At 42.2% G+C, this 18,601-nt stretch overlaps 1 protein-coding gene across 1 annotated transcript; it reads left to right on the top strand.

Moving 5' to 3' along the window:
• Window positions 1-933: 933 nt before the first annotated feature.
• On the top strand, window positions 934-2,756 carry BTG4 (BTG anti-proliferation factor 4). Its single transcript, XM_069876579.1, has 4 exons — window positions 934-1,291; window positions 1,874-2,011; window positions 2,119-2,314; window positions 2,453-2,756. Exons 1-4 carry the CDS (start codon window positions 1,119-1,121, stop codon window positions 2,627-2,629), a joined length of 684 nt encoding a protein of 227 aa, XP_069732680.1. The 5' UTR covers window positions 934-1,118; the 3' UTR covers window positions 2,630-2,756.
• Window positions 2,757-18,601: the final 15,845 nt, after the last annotated feature.

The raw sequence follows: 18,601 nt of genomic DNA, 5'->3' as shown, positions 1-18,601 counted from the left end.
AAAAAAAGAACACCTCAGCTATTCTCTGAATATAACCCAGCTAATGATTGCCTGAAGTTTTAAACAACAAGCCACTCACATTTTTAGAAGCTGATTGTGTAGGAACCCTTTAACAGAGCCATTCACTCTGTTTGAAATGCCTCAAAACCAAAATAAAGCTACAGTAATAACGCGAACAGTTCTATGCATCAGGAGGAAGGTCGAGGCAGTGAGAAATAGGAGCCATGCAGGTTTCAAAATAAAGAATATCAAATCTGAGGGCTGTGTAAGGAAAGGAATAGTGTTGTGTAAAGTCTTCTAGAAGCAGTCAAGTGCAATTTTAATAATTAATTAATGAGCCTGGTATTATTTTTCTCATGGTGAACATTTCACTTGAGCATTTTACAGATGTTTATGAGATCAGCTGATGGACACAACAGAACACAGTACTGATCTATTAAATATACCCTAAAAGGAGGAGTTGGTGCTGGAATGAAACCAAGTAGGTTGGAAGCAGCTTTGAAACCAGCACGTTAGCTACTCTGATGCTGCACACCTGAGAATTGTTTCATTCCTCAGAACCACCTGATTCCCTGTTGTATATAAACCCTAAGCAATGTCTCTTAAAGGATGAGTGAGGGAGGAGTTTGGTGGGTTTTTGTGCTCCTGATGTAGGTGGTAGAGGTTCTTTTGGCTTTAGATCTCTTTCCTTAGTGACTCTTTGAAGTGGCTTGTGACGCATACCTCAGGTTTTTAACAACCCTGGTCTGAGAAGGTAATGTTTGTGGGCTTTGTTGTATATAAAAGAACAATCTAACTGTTGGAGCTGCTGGTTGTTGACTGTAATATGTGAAATGTAGTAAGAAGTACTGTCTTCTAAACTTTTTTTAATAGTATGTTAACTTGCTTACTTTAAATGCCTTCTAGTAATGCATTAAATGGGTTTCACTCTCCAGAACTAAATTTCAGTTCTTTGGCAGCTGGCCTTACCGAGGCTCTGCCATTGCTCATGCAGGCTTTGCAATATCTATCCTTGGAACCTGGTAGTATCTTAATGTTATTAAATCTCTCTAGTGTAGCATCTCATTTATACTAATGACTATCCAACAGCTAAAGCACCCTGTGTGCTTCCATTTAAAATGAAAGATGAAATTGCTGCCACCGTCTTCTTCATTACAAGGCTGGTGAAAAGAGAAGACAAGCTGAGCAAGCGTAAAATGGACAAGTTTGCAGCTAAGCTGACGACAATACTATTTGAAAAATATAAGAATCATTGGTACTTGGACAATCCATCCAGAGGGCAAGCCTTCAGGTATGAGGACCCTTAGTAGCTGGGGAGGGGGAGCGGAGGCTTTGCATGACATTCAAGATGCAGCGAGCATACGTTCAGTGCCTGGGTTAGAAATAAGTGACAAAGTTGAAAGAGAACTACTTAGCTCTCCCTTAAGCTTGAGGGAAGAACTGTTATTAGCTAGTGAAGGTGTTTCTGTCTTGAAAGTGGCTTCACAGTCTACCTGTGTAGGTACGACTAGAGACCTGGGGTGGAAATATTGAGACTATGTGCACAATGTGTCTCGAGTAGCCTCCTGACTTCTTGAGTGCAGGATGCAAGGGGCCTGGAACCAACTTGCCAAGTTGCTGTAACTGCTTTTAATTCTGTTCAAAACTATCAGTCAAGTCAGTTGCTGCATGACATGTTAAAAACAAAACCCTGTTTGGGTTTATAATCAGCTTATTAGGCTGACTTGCTGTTTGGGGTTGTAAGTGAGAACTTGCATCAACAGGCTAAATACATTGAGGAAGTAAATGGTGAACTAAAATGTAATTCTCTATGAGCAGAACTTCAGGGGTTGCAGTGAAATCTTGACTCCACCTGTGCTTTATTCTTACCTAGGTGTATAAGAATAAACAAACATCAGAGAAGAGATCCACTGCTGGAGAAAGCTTGTGTGGAGAGCAACGTGGATTTTAACAACCTTGGTTTGCCGAAAGAGATGACACTGTGGGTTGATCCATTTGAGGTGTGTTGCAGGTGAGTTGGAAGCTGTGATTGCCAACTGCCCTGGGCAAACTTGATCAACTCTAAGCCTAGCACCTCAGCTGGCGCAGAGCTGCATTGTGCTAACGTGGTCACTTCAGGTATGGTGAGAAGAACCGGCCCTTCACAATTGCGCACTTTGAAGGAGAGGAGAACCCAGAGCTCCCTCAGCAGATCAGCTATGCTGTTGACAGAGCAGCACTAGACTATCATTCTGGAGTCTCTTCAGACGAGGAGAGCTTCAGCAAGGAGCCAAAAGCTATCCCTACTGTCAGCAATCCTAACAGTGTCTACCAGGTATGTGGCTTTTGGTAAGAGTTAGCATTTGCCCTCCACCTTCCCTCATGAAGGAATGCAGAGGACTTAATTAAGGCCAGAGTAATCTCCCCTCTATACTCAACACATCTTAACATTATCTTGTTTCTTGCTGTTTAGTTCAGTGGCTACTACAAAGCATCCGTACATCCCTGGTCCCAGTATCTCCATAGGAAGAACTATATGAGTGATGGTTCGTGCTATGCCCAGCACAGGGGTTACAAAGTCCACAGGCCAACAGCTGCTTTCCCAGGACCACGTATAGATAGATATCACTGGATCAATACCAAGCGATAGATCTGTGGTTGCACCTGTTCTAGGCTGCTAACACTGAGAGATGGGATGGGATGAGGGCTGGCACTACAGACTCTTGTAAAAACAGAAAGCACATATTGTTTAATCTGTCTCTTACTTTGTGCATCTGGAATTTTGGTGTTTTATCATATAAACTTTTAAGTGTTTTATTAATGTTAACATAATATTGAAAATTAATGTGAGACTCTACTTGTAAGCTAAAGAGGAAATGCATATATCAATAAACCTACTCGTGTTTTTTTTTTTAAAAGCCATCTGATCTGCTCTTAGTTCCCTCAAGGGAGTTAAAAAGCTTTTTGGTGAAAACACAAGCAAGTCAAGGAAGATAAGAACATCCTCCACGTTGCTTTGAATGACAGCCTGCTTCTTTCTGGCAGAGGTAGCCGAGGGCAGCCGCGCTGCGAGCCAAACTTCTCCACATCACCAACAGAATCTTCTCTGTGCTCCCCCTTGAGAGAAGCTCTGGTCAGTTGTGAAAGACTGACCTGTGGCTCCAGCTTGGCTTTGGCCTCTGGACTCTAGCTTACCTGTCAGAAGAAGTTAGTCCTGTGGGCAGGAGAGGGGTAAATACCTGATGGTGCAGCTTTCCACAGCTGTAACTGACACTCCACCTGTAGAAGGATGGAGCCGTTATCCCTAAGGACCCCCACCCCACCAGTCTGCAATACTGTGCTCTGGAGGGAGCTTTTCTCATACCTCTGGGCAGCTTGAGTCAAACTGTCTTCTAGCTAGTCCAGAACTCCAGACAGATGGAGGATCCCTTTTCACTGGGAAAAGCCTCACTGGAATACTACTGGGCTTCAAAATTCCACTGTTTCCAGTACTATGTTAAAAAAAATGTTGTCTGGAACCTCTGACTTGTCACTATCTCAGTTAGTGACTGCTGATTAATCTCTGGGGTGTAAGGGCTACAGAAGTGATGTCAATAGCTTCTGTCATGAGGGTTAATTAAAATGCAAAAGAAATTACTTGTCTTAACTTAAAAGCTTGTGGCAGCACCTGTTGCTGACACCACAGCTGTTTCTACTTCTTGCAGTCCAGTTATTGCTTCTACTTTCCTTTGTAATTTATTAAGCCTTTAGTATGAAGGGGAGATACAGTGTAGTTAAAACACAAATACAACGTTTATTTTGGTTTAGAACTCAAGAACAAATGTGGAGGACGGAGTTAGAACCAAATCACTGTCTTGTTTTCAACACCGTTATGCCTTTCTACCTCGGGCTATTTTCTCTTCCAATGTATTTATTTGTTTTACCAAACAATCTTTCTCCAAACTAGTAATTTCAAGGTAGTAAGAAAGCAAATCTTCATTGCCTTTACTCTCTAAAAACTGGTGTTCATCCTCTATGATACGCAGCAGCTCTTCAGTTAGCGCATCCACTTTATCTTCAAGTTCTGAAGTAGATAAGTCAGTGCAGATTTCATCATTGAAGCTAAGACAATGGAAAGGAAAGTTTAAAATCAGACAGCAGCAATACCACTGCTGAGGTGATGGATGGATATAGACTCTTCACAGGAGCAAACCAGAAAGAGAAATGCAACCACAACTTAACTTCTCTGTTACTGAGTAAGTGATGGCAGCTTACAGGTAAGTAATATCTTTCTATGCTGTACACTGGCATCAGATCTGATCTGATCTTTAGATAATGTGCCTAGTTGTAGAAGATTATGAAGATGGCTTTGTAATATAAAATGAGGTCATGAGGAAGAGGTGTCATGATTTGCTTTGTATCATCTGCCTCCCCCAAAACTGTTCAGCTGTTGCTATCTTAGCACAGTGGTGGATGGTGCCTCCTGTCAAATCATTCTTACCATGTTTTCCATCCAAAGCTGCCCTTTTCGTGGCTGCTTGAGGCGTGAAGAGGAGGATCTTTTTGCTTCAGGAGCGACTTTTCTTTCAGTGGTTCCTCAAATTTTGCATTGACCCAGAGGTTGTTCTTGTGTTATACAATAAACATAGAAATGGAGAAAGATCAGTGATTATGTTCAAAGCCTCTTTATAGACATTATTCATGCCTTTGGGGTGTCTTAATTGTTTGCATGAAGCCAAATAATTTTTCCTGATGTGAGCTTTTTTCAGATGAAAATGACAGCTGTCTGTGTGCCTTTAGTGTTTGAACATGGTTATATTTGCTGGGTATTTAGTGCTGAAGGCAGGGGAGCCTGCTCCAATCCTTTTGTCTTCAGGATGTGTGCACTTAATGTTAGAGCAACTAAAAGATTCCTCAGCATTGTACTTAAAACAGCGTCTGTGGGTCGAGCCAGTTTAAGTTGTTGTTTTGTAACAAAGTAAGAAAATAGGGATGGTGAGATTTCATCCCATTTTCATCTTTCTTATTACCTTCTCAAAGGCTCCTACGTCTGTGAGGCTTTTCACTTTCATCTCAAAAAGCTGGGAGATGAGGTTTGTTTCCTCCTTGGAGAATGGTTCTTCCTTTAGCAACATCTGGCTTATCCCATGAGGTTTGTCACCCTGGAGAACTGCTGACAGCTGGAGTCTTAGACAGAACATTTCACTAAGACAAGCCTTTAGCGCCTAGGAGAAAAAACCTGCTCTGAAACTCTGGAAGCAGCCAAACGCGATTTGTGGCAGGTAACCACTAAATAGAGATACGGAAAAGGCTGGAGGTGTGGGGGGAAGATGGAATCAAACAACAGTATGGTATCGAGACAGGTTTTCACTTCTGGAATCCTATTTCATCTGGAAAAATAACATCATTGGTCTCATGGGGATTTTATTATTCTGCATAATGTGGTTAAAGGCAGGATCAGTTTGAGAATGTGGTGCTGTGTGGAGAAGCCTGTTTGGAATATTTGTTTGTTTATAGATGATGCTGGTAGTCCTTATCACATGTGAGGATAAAAGGGGTAGCTTTTCAGAGGGGACTGAAATCACCGTGCGTACACTGGGAGGACCTTTGGGGAAAAACGGATGATAATGGGATCCCCTGCAATACAAAAGGGCACTTTATAGAAAGCTGAATGAAAAGTGTTGCATCGCATCAAGGTGCTATGGGAAAAAAATCTCCTTTGGATTTTTATTATTGGACTTTGTATGAAGGGGTTAACCCCCCACTTCTAAAAGGGTAGTTTTTTTAAGAACATGGCTATAATGTGATTGCATTTGGAAAGTATTGATGTACCTGATAAAAAAGCCTCAGGAAGGGTGTGCCGGCATCGTGGCTGAAGTCAGCAGCAGCGATATGAGCTACGCAGTGCACGAGGAGGAGGAGGAAACCTCCTACAGAACTCAGGCAATCCCTTAGAACGAATAGTTTGTTCTTTGTATTCTGAAAAAGAATGAATATCCAGAGCTAAGATAGGGTATGACAGTGGCCAGCTCAGCTGATGCAGCCCTTCCAGTGGTTTATCTCAATTTTAGGGAAGTTAAAAGATTCACATTCAAATATCAATATACACAAGGTAGCATGAAGGTTCAAAAACTTATTCTCTCGTTCTAGAGCTTTAGAAATAAATAATTCTGAATAGCCAGTTTCTGTAATTTAGTTATAAAATGCTGACACACTGCTGACTTCTATAAAGCTGACCTATAGAGAATTTCATAGAAATGAAAGTGGGAGAGTTTGGACACGAGAAACCAGAGCTGATTTAATAAATGTGCATTAAGTATGACCCTCACATTAAGCACACATTCGCACTCCGTATCCTAGAATACTCTGTTAAGCTTGTTCAGATATTTTTGGTGTGTACCATTAACATTGGATGGTTTCTTATATAGCATCAATATTTTTTCCTAGAAAGCTTCAAGCATACTAGGACTTGAAAATTATGAAATACTTTGGAATTTTTCTTCCTAGTCACAGAACTTAAAGGATATGAAAATATTTTGGGAGCTGGCTAGATGGGAAGTTGCCAAACCTGATAAAAGAAGGAGTTTCTGAAGGCATTCCCTGTGGCAGGAGCAAGAGGTACGCTGGAGGCAACACACAGAGTGATTTCTGGAGCCTGCAGAGAGAAGACAAAATGCTTCTGTAAAAAACTGTTGTATGCATATCAGATCTGCAAAGTAAGAGGGTTTAATGGGATGTAAGTTCATTTAAATGTCAGCTTTGATTTGCACTGGGTACACAGAGCCAGCAAATGCCACATGAAAATGGAGACTGTTTAAAAAAAACCAAATCATAGTACTTCATCTTGCCAGTTTACAAATTAAGTAAATTAATTGTGTGCTCCAGCCCTGGAGCTCTGGCTGTAGTCACTGTGATTTTTAGTGTTATTTATTTGATACTGTTATGAAAGATGCTGGAGAGTTTGCCTAGAGTAAAGCCAGTGTGGAGTAAAACTCTTGTGGAGAAAACATAAAAGGAATTCCGTTCCCGACGTCTGCACACGGTCGCTCTTTACTTAATCTGCCTTCCAACTCATGGACACTTTGCAGCCTGTTGGCTGAAGAGGGTTTTTTGCTAACTACCTTCTTTTGGAAGCTCTCATCGCTATATATTAGCATCTTAAACACTTACATTGATGTGAAATCTGAGGAACCGTAGGATGGAGATGCCGTACTGATACACGACAAACTCTCTTGTAGAAAGGGTTGCAGGATCGACTACTGTTAGTTCTCCTTCCTGAGTCATCGAGGTGTTCTGTATGTCCTGGCAAGTAGTTGCTGTTTCTGTGAGAACAGCAGCATTTTGTTAGACTAGTTGTTTTCTATTTTCATTTTCTTCCTCCAGGAGGTAACGTTGCAGTAGAAGCGTACGATAGACTGCATTCCTCACCTCATAATACATCATTGTTCAATAAAATGAAGCCCTTCTGAGGCATTATGGAATCTTTTAAGATTGATGAACTGCTCTGTACCCTTAGCTAATGCCCTAAACTTCACTCTTTCTAATGAAATCTCTGATAACTAAGGCCTGGACAAGTGGATTGCTTATGTGGTGCCTCAGCTGATCAGCAGCAAACCTGGGGTGATTGTGTTGAGTCTTTATGCTTCAGTGGCAGAACGTGTCCTCCAAAGAGGGGAGTAACTTTGAGGTCCAGGAAAATCTGATCACAATGAACCCAGCCCACAGCTACCTGAATGAGGAAACGTCTCCACCCAAATTGAATTGCACTCAAATTCTTTCATATAAGGAAGAACAGAGGTAAGATTTACTTTTGTCTGGCGTTGGGCTTTCCAGCAGTCCAGCTGCCGCTGCGCGACTCTGGAGCTCATCACTCACATCTTTCAGAAGGTCAAGAAGATAAGAGGGCTTTATACACTTAGTTTTATCACCACCTGTGTGAGCAAGTATGGAAATATTGCTTTCCTAAGCAGTCCACCTCTTACCACATTTTTTTAGCAAATGTCTCACACATTCGGATTATGCAGACAAGTAAGGTGAAAATATCTTTCTCTTCAAACTTTACATTATCCCATTAACTAGTTTTCTCCTCCTTTTTCATGTATTGCTGATTTTCAGCTGCCAGATGGGAGCATCTCCCTCTATACCTTCAAGGCTGAGAGGTTCCAACAACATGTTTTTCAAGGCCAGAATAAAATGAGGTAATTCATGGTACCTTTATCTTCTCCCTTACCTGATCTCTCAGGTGACTCACTGCTTTTGCTGTTTTCCTCCAGCATCCGAACCGTAGACTTGAGCAGTGGGATCAGGCTTTGGATGGCCTTGCATGCACCCTGTGAGATCCCACTAATGCCATAAAATCTGGTTGTCTCATAGTTTTCAAAACATTGTTGTGACCCAGAGAAAAGCACCTGAAACAGCACAAAGCAGACGAAGGCTGCTTTTCTCACAAAAAAACCTCATATTGTCCATTCAGAGCTGTCCTATGCAAACTACCCAGTGACTTACAAAACAACAGCACTTGCCTCAGCAGCTTAAAAGAATTTTGCAGTGATTGTGGTCCCACTCCTCCCAACTCTCAGACTTTTTAACTGTCAAGCTGATGTGGATATTGTAAAACGTGATTTGAACTGTTACTTGTATTTAATATCCTCAGTTTCTCTGGGATCTGTTTGTAAGTGATAAAATGCCTTCTGTTCAACATTGTTTTCAAATAATCCTGTCTCATTTGGATTAATAAACTGAGATTTAGTTAATAGTGATGGTCTCATGGGAATGGAATAGCAGAGAAGGAGGACAAAGAGACTTCCCAGTGGACTTTAGAGGCAGGGCTCTGAAGAAAGCAGGAGAGGATTAGGGAAGTGCATTAATTCTAATCTTTTTATTGCAAGTGGTCCAAAATGGAATGTGAAAACCAAACCAGTTAATGCGAAGAGTAAGAATTGGGCTTTGACACCATTGAATTAAGGGAAAATTTCACTGACTCTCTTGTCAAAATGATTTTGGTCTGTAGTTCTTGGACATTATGGGTGATGGGGTATTCTCAGAACAGGGCAACCTCTCATGCCTTTGTTAGAAAGCAAATAACCTAATTGCTTTTGATTTGCCTTAAGGTGATGTCAGCACCTTTGCCTGCTGCATGTGGATGTTTGACAAGCCCCTCAAATACTCCAGTTTGGTGTACGCAGTCTCCACGCTTGCTTGTTGTTTCAGTAGGTGTTCCTGGCGCTCTGAGGCTAGGGCAAGTGTTACCTGGAAGAAAGGACACAAAACATAAGTCTGCTTCAAGTAAGTTGTGAATCCTGACTCTCATTTTCTTTCTTACACATAATTCAGTAATTCACTAGCTCTAGAGCTGGTGTAACTGTGACTCTTGAGCACTAGTGTCCGCATGGTCCTTAGAGAACAGTCAGAGAAACTGCAGATGGTGCAAAGAAGGACCAAAAAAAAAAGCTTCCTGGTGGTATATTTCAATCCGGTCTACTTCACACCCATTCAGTCAGTAAAAAGCTTTGTGTTGAACCACTATTCTACAGTTCCATTGGATTTCTTAATGAAATCCAGCTTCAATTAGACAATTCAATGAGACATTGTCTGTCACTAAAAATATCTGAGTGATGGATGTCTGAAGTGACTGGGGTTTTCATCTTTTCTTGTTGTTGAAGTCTGTCTTTCCACTTTTATTTCTTTATTTATTCTAAGTGGGATTGAGAGAAGACTAGATGGGAAAGGATAAATTTTATAAATAGCAGCACTTGGGACTGGGAACATCACAGCGTAGCAGCTTCAGAGCTTTCATTTTACAGACCAGAGTGCTCTAAGGACTGAGACCAACGATGTTCAGCCCAACCCAGCTGAGACCTCACCTTTCTGAGCTTCAGGTTCTTTACAGTCTCAGTGCTTGAGATGCTACTCGTTTGCTTTTCTCTCTCCATCAGCTGCATGTATATTCGTTCTTCTTCTAGTTGCATCTTTTCAACGAACTCCATCAGCCTCTCCAGTGCCTTTCTGATCTCCAACAGCACCTGTAATTCCTGCTCTTTTTCATCTCTGTCAGCTGTGAACAGCAAACATCAGTGGTAGCACCACCTGGTAACCTGCTGGCAACTCACAGCAAATCAGGAGGGATGCTCCTTCTCAGTGGGCTTCCCACACCTACTTTCTTTATCTTTTAGAACAGCCCAGCTTTCAGACCCTCCCCTTGCATTGTCTTGTTTCAGGAGGGCAAAAGCAGTTTGTAAGGCTTAAGCTAACGTGTCAGAGGGAGCAAACAGAAAATGATGTACAATCCTGCCTCCATCCCTTCTGTTTGCAGCTCCCCTTTGTACCTTTGAAGAGTGAGGATAGTTCTGTGGCCAGCTGGGTGCTGAGATGCTTTGAGGCTTGTCTCTCAGCTTCCTGCAGAGAGGACCCTCTCAGCAAATGGCACGTTTCCTCAATGTCTTTCATTTTTTCCTTGTATTTTATCTGTAAGAAATGGAAGAGGAAAGGGAATTCTAGATAATATCGTGAACGCGTGAGATGACAACTGTTGTGATGTTCTTTGCTCTGAGAGCAAGGGCTTGTCTAATTTGGTCATTGCTTTTTCCTAGCCTTTTAATTATTTTAATTGTGTGAAAGCTGATCACAAACCCCCTGTTTCTGACACCTCTATGAATGCTGTTATCCTTGCTGTACACAGACGCGTCCTGCATTTGAACTATTGGTTGTTCTGGTAGGAGACAAGTCTCCATTTACATTTTAATTTGCACCATAACAGGGAGGGAAGCGACTTGGATCCAGAACACCACAGCAGCATTGTTGATATTTGAATTTGATTTGCGTGAACAAGACTTTCTAAGGAATTTGTCAAGAATACCCCTGAATCCAGCTGCAAAAAGAAAGCATCGTACCTTCTGCATCTCTCCCTCTTTTGCAGCATCGAGGATCTGAAGAAATAGAGAGTTCAGCTTTTCCAGAAGCTTTTCTTCCTTTTTTCCTCTGTAAAGCCAGTACATTTGCCTTGAATTGATTTCCTTCTCTAGAAAGTCCAGCTGTAAAGCAGACACAATAGTTCAGATTTGCAGGAAGCTGAAGATTGATTATAAACTTCACTGAAGCTAGTGCTGACGTCTCCATTCAATGCTTTTGATAGCCCGTATCCAGCTCTGCTGCCACAGGGAATGAAGGCTTTGCAGTCCTAATTCTGCACACGTTATAACTCATGTCTGAAGTGGAATGCAAAATGGGTTTGGGGTAGGGGAAGGATGTGAAATAGAAGGCATGAAGATCAGCAGAGGAAGATACAGATAGAAGAGAGGAAAAGCAGGTAATGAAAAGAGGAGAGGTAAGTACAATGACATTCAGATATTTCAGCTCATCTTGCACTGTATGAAAATACTGCTTGCGGGTTGTGGAAAGAAGTGACGTTTCTTCTCAGTAGCAGCAAAGCATCAACAAAGAGTTTCCCCCAGATCTCAAACCTATGAGTACAGGCAGTTTGCTGGAGCTGTAATTACCAGATCTGGATCTGTAGCTCTTCTTGGTAAAGCTCCGAGAGACTGAACAGTAGGAATTACATTGTGTGTGCAGGGGTTGGTTTGGGCACCTATGACAGGGCCAACTTCGCCTGAGATCAGACTTACGGTTCCGGCACCAATAGAGATGGGAACGAGGCCTGTGGACAAAGGAAAAATAAGGGTAACGCTTGAAATTTGGAGCACAAATTCCAGCTGCAGCCCTAGCGAGCAGCTTTTAGTGATGTTCTAAAGGAACTGACGATGATTTCAAGTCTCCTAATGCAAAGCAAACCGAAGTTTGCTATGTACCAAGTGCCAGACCAAGGCACTGCAGACCTTCACCTCCTGACAGCATCTTTTTATGGCCCCAACACTGAGAAGAGCATCAGGATAATTTTCCTAAAGAGTGCAGTAGATTTTTGAAGAGCTGAAAGCCACGGTGTTGTTTGGTCTCAGTCCTAGCTCTCCTTTCCTTCTGGTGTTGTTTGTTTTGAATGTATATACCATGAAAACTGGTACTTTCCGTTCAGTGTTGAGGTAGAAATGGGTCTGTTTTGGTAGGGTGATTTCCTGTCTCTGAAAATAACCTGTCCTTGTTTCTTTGTTGTTTACACCATCCAAATCTATTTCTTTCTCTACCTTTTCCATTTCTGTCTTCCATGGTCCCTGCGAGTGGGTAAGGCTGCCCAGTGTTCCAGTCACAGTCTATTCCCAGAATTGGCACCATCAAACTGGACCCACCAGGATCTGGGATTTTCATTCCAAACACTGCAGGCATCCACAACTCTGTGCCAGGATATTTGATCATACCTAGTTTGTTTAAAAAAGATGAGAAACACAAGCCATTAGCTAGTTTTGTGATTAAAAGGACTACTTTCAGAGATTTACAGTGCTCTTATTTCTGCTACAGCTCCCAAAATACTGGGCTGAGTTCATCGTAAGATTTGTTAGAGTGGCTATTTTGACAAAAAAACTTCCTAGAGGTTTGAAGTGCTGATGTCTTGGACAAATCCTGTGATGGAAAAGGGTGCGTTGCTGTAGCCTTCAGCATAAAACCGCATTTGTTTACTCCTTAAAACAGACTGGTCGTTTTAGACCTACCCAGTTTGCTACCGTTGCTCCTGATACTTGAAGCTATTTCCTGCTTCTTCTCCAGGTTTTGCAAGCAATGTATTGCATGGTAAAACCTAGTGGTGGAAGACTCCTTCATATCTTCTTCTGAAGCCTTTAGCGATGCTAATTTGTCTTCTGCTAGACAGGTGTCTTCCAAAACTGATAGCTTAAACTGCTTCAGCGCATTCACCACGTGGGTTTGTGCTACCAGCCAGTCAGCATCCAACACCGCTTGGTAACTTCCGCTGTGGGGTAGAACCTTGCCTTGCTGGAGGTGAGCTCCCTGTACCCGGGCGGTTTTCCCACTCAGAGGTTCAGTAAAGGAATCTCCAAGAAGCAAAAGGTTTCCGGAAAGACCCACCAGCCCACCTAGAGGTGTAACTTCTCCTGCAGTCAAGGAAGAGGAAATGAGAGTCACAACATCACCAAGCAACTCGTAGTTATGGTCCAGTCCTTCCCATTTAGAAAACAGGCACAATGATAATTTACTTTGGTGGAAGCAGAAATAGGTCTAATGGGACATATTGGGGGCTGGGAACTTTGAAGGTGTTTATAAAGTAGTTTGGCTCATAAAATGTTCTTATATGTTTCTACTTAAATAGTCTCTACTTTAGAAGAAGATTAAGGTTCCCCCTCCTTTTTTAGGGTCCAGTGTATCTTCTAAAAAGAGTCATAGAGAATATAGATCTGTGAAAATTATTTTAAAAATCAAGAACTTCAATCCCCCAAGCTTCTCAGTAATGCATTTCATGCTACTTTTATTTTAATAGAGCAATTTTAGGCATCGAATATGATGCAGTAGTGTCCTAGTTAATGAATGATGGCTTCAGGTTCTCTCACAGTTTCACTTGATACTTTTATTGACCTTTAAAGTGATAAACTGTAAGATACAACTATAGAAGAAAGGATTACTGTCTACAAAAGTTATGTGGCTCTTCCACCGTTGGCTTGACAGGAGAAGGTAAATCAGGTCAGTTTGTTAGGGGCAGGTTAAATGAACAATGCACACCACACAGTGAATAACGAGGAGCATTCACCTACCAGTGTCGCTGTCTAAACCAACTCCGAGTATTGGAACAATCTTTCCTCCCTCTGGCTCGGTCATAGGGCCCCAGATCTCCAGAGGTGTCACAGTGCCCGTCAGGGGGTTCAGGTACGTCCCACCAACAGCCAGCGTTTGCCGGGTCTCAGGATGGATCGTAACCCCGAGCACTGGAACTTCTATTTCTGTCACCGGATCTACCATGAGTCCTCCCATACCAAACATTTTTTCAGGACACAGGACTGGAAGTTTTGTCTTCGCTGGTAAACCAGAGCTGGGGCAAACAGGGTAAGGAATGTAGGGAAATATGGGTACTTCGGGTTTGTGGCGCTTTCCTGTGTGTAGAACCAGAAGACGTTTAACATGGTTATTTGAAATAATGTAAGGAGGTGTTAGAGCTCAGAATGGAGACTACGGAGCATTCAGAGGGAGCTGATAGTAAAGGCTTGCTGTCTTTAGGTCTAGAGTGAAGTGAATGAGTGTAAATCCTTTCTGACAATAGTGCGGGGTGGGGAAGTTTAATTTTTGCTTTGGCCACTCCCTTAACATTGCAATTTTCTCAGAATACAGTGGTTCATTTAGTTGAATGAACATAGGGGCTGAAATCTGTCAGAAATGAGGAGTAACTCAACAGACTGGATATCCGGAAAAAAAATTCACAGAAAGGGTCATTGGGCACTGGCAGAGGCTGCCCAGGGAGGGGGTTGAGTCCTCATCCCTGAAGGTGTTTAAAAACTGGGTAGACAAGGAGCTCAGGGACATGGTTTAGTGGCAGAAAGGAATGGTTGGACTCAATGATCCAAGAGGTCTTTTCTAACCTAGTAATTCTATGATTCTACCCCACAAACAGGCAGTTAGATTAATGGGTTTATTGTGTTGTAGCACTTACCCGAAGCAGAATCAACAGCACAGACCAGCCTAGACCTGATGGGATCATAACCGACGTTACCAGCGATGTGAAGCACCTTTCCAGTCTCGGGATGCAGAAAGAGGTTGCTGGGTATGGGCGCGGGGCGCTGACTGGTCAGCAGGATGGTGCAGTGAGAGCAGGGAGTTAACAACCCAGTGATGGGATCCAGGCAGACGACGTCAGGGGCTCGGGCAGAGCCCTTTGAGTCTAAAAGCAGTTTACAATGGAAGAAGAAACAGCCTGTAGATTGTGCAGAAGCTGGGAAGGGAGGGTTGTTTTTCAGGGATTGTATATAAGAGCAGAGATAGGGCAAGAATAAAGAAACCATTCTTTCTACTGCATTTTAGAAGATATCTGTGGGGAAAAATCTACAGAACATGGTAATTCAACTTTCTCTACCATGTCTTTTGTAACAGATGGGAAACTGATGCTTCATGAATGTCCCTTAGGGATATAAACTGTCATTGCCTCTGTCTGCAACAGTCATTTAAGCATCCAAGGGCAGTTTCATTGTCTTTTTTCTAACTTCTGTTTCTTTTAGAAGGGTGAAAGAAAGAGGAGTATTGGTATCAGGGTGCGTTTTACATTTTGTCGTACCAAACCACATGCAACAATCATAGATTCATAGAATAGTTTGGGTTGGAAGGGACCTTAAACATCATCCAGTTCCAACCTCCCTGCAATGGGCAGGGACACTTCCCTCTGGATCAGGCTGATGCAGACAAACACATGGGAACAAATTAACTGAATTTATTGACACAGGAGAGTTCATTTCCCTTTCAGTTGCTGGGGGATGAGAAACAAGCACCCAATCACAGGTCCTGAAGAATGCAAAGCTGGCATTCTTCCTAAGAGACAACATTGAAGGATTCCCTGGGGTTGGAACTAGATTGTATTTTATGTCCCAACACAAACCATTCTATGATTCTACTGGTGACTTTGCTTTTGTAACAACCCCTTACTTCACAAGTAGTTAGAGGGATATCAATGAGGACATCATTCTAAATACAGTCTTTTTTGACTTTGCCAATCATTCTTTTGTGACCTAGCTGTTTTTCGTGTTCCATATTTTGTATATCTTGTGATGACCTGTGCTACTTCCTTATCACTGACACGATTTTCAAATGAATTTCTAGAGGTTGTAGTTACCCACAAGCTCCTGCTTCATGAGTATCCTGGTTTTATCTTCGTTAAGAAGGTGAGCTCCTACTCCTTCTCTCAGGACTCCCCATGCTTTGAGGCGGTGACTCTCCTGCGTTATCATGTTTGACATCTTCCTGCTGGCAGCCTCTATCTTGGCTAATAGGCTGGAGCTGGAGAGATGAAGACAGTTACTCTCCATTTGAAGATAAGGTAAAACAATTTAAAGGGAGCAGTAAAGGAAAAATGGATGGACAAGGAAATGATATGTGAGCTTTGGTCATTAGTGTGTGATGAGTATTTGTTTTGGCTATTGCCGTAAAAAAAAAAAGACTGCTTTCCCATTTCTTTGTTTTCTTGCTGTTTACACCACTCTGGTGCTGACAGTGAGACCTGCCAGAGCCTGGGTAGCACAGAACTGATGTGATATTCCGGAGCCAAATCCATTAGCAGCACAAGAAAGGACCCTCAAGATGATGTTGTTGCTGAGGTTTTGATGGAGCCTCTTTGGAGTTCACAACTCTGAGATTTTTTTTTTTTTTTTTAGGCATAAATTTTCACATAAATGTGAAAATTATGATCTGCATCACCTGATCTTCTGGTGAAGAATCAGATTTCAGCTTCCAAGTGTATCTACTGCCAACCACAAGCCAACCTGGTTGCTTGCCACAAATGCTTTCTAGTGAGTGAAAAGAAATTGTAGCTGGATTTTTCAGCCTGTTTATTACCTGGTATCATCTGGGTGAGACAGCGTTTGGTTTCCTTTACCAGCCACCTTATTTGTCAGCATCTCTGCCCATTTCAATGCCTCTCGCAGGGCAGAACTGAACAGGACGCTGTGCTCTTCCTGACACTTCAGGTCCTGCTGTAATAACCCTATCTGTCTGTTCAAGCTTTCCTCGTACTCAGCAGCCAACTGCTTCCTTCGCCGTATTTCTTCTTCTGCCTGGGTGGGGTATAAGATACAAACAGCTCTTATTTGTTGTTGACATGTTGTCCAAGTCTAAACAGAAAACGCAACTTTTCTGCTCTTTTTAAAGTGGGAAAGATTAGAAATGGAAAATAACGTTCATATGCTCATTTGAATTTGAGCATATATATGCTGACGACTCTAATATGCTGAGTTACAATTATCTGTTACCTACATCATCAGCACAAATCCAGATCTGAGAAAGTTAAAAGCCTAGTGTATCTTTTCTACAAGTGATATAACGTTCAGGTAAGATGGATGTTTCTAGGTAAGACAATGAGTATATTTCTGTTTTCAAGACATGAAATCATTTCATTCTTAGAACTTCTGTAATGATATAAATAAGTACAGTTCTGATGCAGAAAAAGTGGTTGCAACACACGCTCAAGCAGATGAATTTGTGCTGTTTTCAAAGCTGGAACACCAAACACACACGGAGCAGTCTTCAGGAAAACGTTTAAGGTGAAGGGAGAAGCACAGTCTGACTTTACACCCGCTACCAATGCGGACAGACAAGATCTCCCAGAAGTGATGAGACGGATGTATCATCAGATCAAGGAAAGAAACTTTCAGAGAGAGGCTTCTGTATTAGCACAAAGCAGCAGCAAGAACCTTAAATGCACTAAAGGCTCAGCGTAGGCTCATGGACATTGCAGTGCCAGTTGTTTTGCAGCCTATAAAATATTAAATGTCTACAGTTCCAAAAATGCAGTTTTACATGACCATGCCTAAAATTACAACAAGACTACTGAGAATTTGATTTGTTATTCCAGGAGTATGTTGCTGAGTTGAAGTCTACCTGCTGTTTGGCTTTCACGTAAGCCTCTGTTGTTGTGCTGTCATAAACCTCTGTCCCTTCTGGGATGCTCAGTGTCTCTATCCAAAGGTTTCTCAGTGAAGATATTTCACTCGTAAGCTTACGATAGATAGTTTTTACCTGTGGTCCAAGACAAAAAAGAAAAGAAAAAAGGATTATATTAGGACTGTAAGAGATTGGTGAAGTCTCTCTTCAGACCAGATGCTTCTCTTGTAATTCAAACAAGTGCTGGTGTCTGAGTTTCTGCTATAAATTACAAATCCCCCTCGCTCTAGCTTGTCTCAGGTGAGGGTACAGTGACTTCTCCACACTCCATCTGCTCAGTGCAAGCTGTGCTGCCAGCTCCCTCTGCTGTCCTTTAAACCACAACCAGGGCTGGAGGAGTATTGCGGGTAGATTTGTCATTAGGGCTGTGCAATTCTCTTCCAGAGAGCACAATTTACCTCTTCTTTGAAATGGCCCAGTTTGGTGGTGACCGATAGCGACTGCTCCCGCAAAAGTTCAAAGAAAACATTGGTATTGAAGGACTCAAGGTCTATCTGTTCTTCAGGCTCCCAAACATCACCCCTTTTCAGGAAGCAGGCTGGAACAGGGAGAGTAATTTATTAGTTTTTGGTTGTTTTGTTTTTTTTTTTCATTTACAACCTTTTTTCAGCAAAGAATACGTGTAAATTCACTGAATTGAGCACCCGTTGCTAAACTGGGACTCTGGCTCCATCACGGACAAGGAAACGGATACACTCAGTGTTGTTTAGCATTTTTGCTATCTGACCTATTCCACTGGAGTTGTCGTCCTGTCTGCCTTCGTTCTGCAGCGAGGGGTGATGCTTTTTAATGGAATAGACTGTTGATACACTGGAGGAGTAACTGTCCAGGTTGTACTTCAGCTGCTGCCTTCGGAACGCAGGGCGAGGATCCCCTTTCTGTGACCAGCTGAGCCCCTGGCAAAGCAGCTGCAAAGCACAACAAAATTAAACAACTGAGTTCCTTTTCTTATTTTGACATGTTCTATTAATGTGATTCACATGTTATTCACTCAACAAGCAAGGCTGCATCATCACCTCTTCGGCAAAGATCCCGAGAGCCTGTTTTCTGCGTACATCATTAAAGAAAGCTCTTCTAAACCAGAAGAGTTCATGATTGCAGCAGATAAGGC

Source organism: Phaenicophaeus curvirostris, chromosome 25 (assembly GCF_032191515.1).
Source record: "Phaenicophaeus curvirostris isolate KB17595 chromosome 25, BPBGC_Pcur_1.0, whole genome shotgun sequence".
Taxonomy (NCBI): Eukaryota; Metazoa; Chordata; class Aves; order Cuculiformes; family Cuculidae; genus Phaenicophaeus; species Phaenicophaeus curvirostris.
The sequence above is the reverse complement of the archived record's forward strand: the minus strand, read 5'-3'. Positions and strand labels throughout refer to the sequence as shown.

Excerpts from the sequence above, each read along its gene's own strand:
- BTG4 (XM_069876579.1), top strand. The coding sequence starts at position 1,119 with ATGAAAGATGAAATTGCTGCCACCGTCTTCTTCATTACAAGGCTGGTG. Across the intron at positions 1,292-1,873 it reads TCCAGAGGGCAAGCCTTCAG|GTGTATAAGAATAAACAAAC; the intron begins GTATGAGGACCC and ends ATTCTTACCTAG. Across the intron at positions 2,012-2,118 it reads CCATTTGAGGTGTGTTGCAG|GTATGGTGAGAAGAACCGGC; the intron begins GTGAGTTGGAAG and ends TGGTCACTTCAG.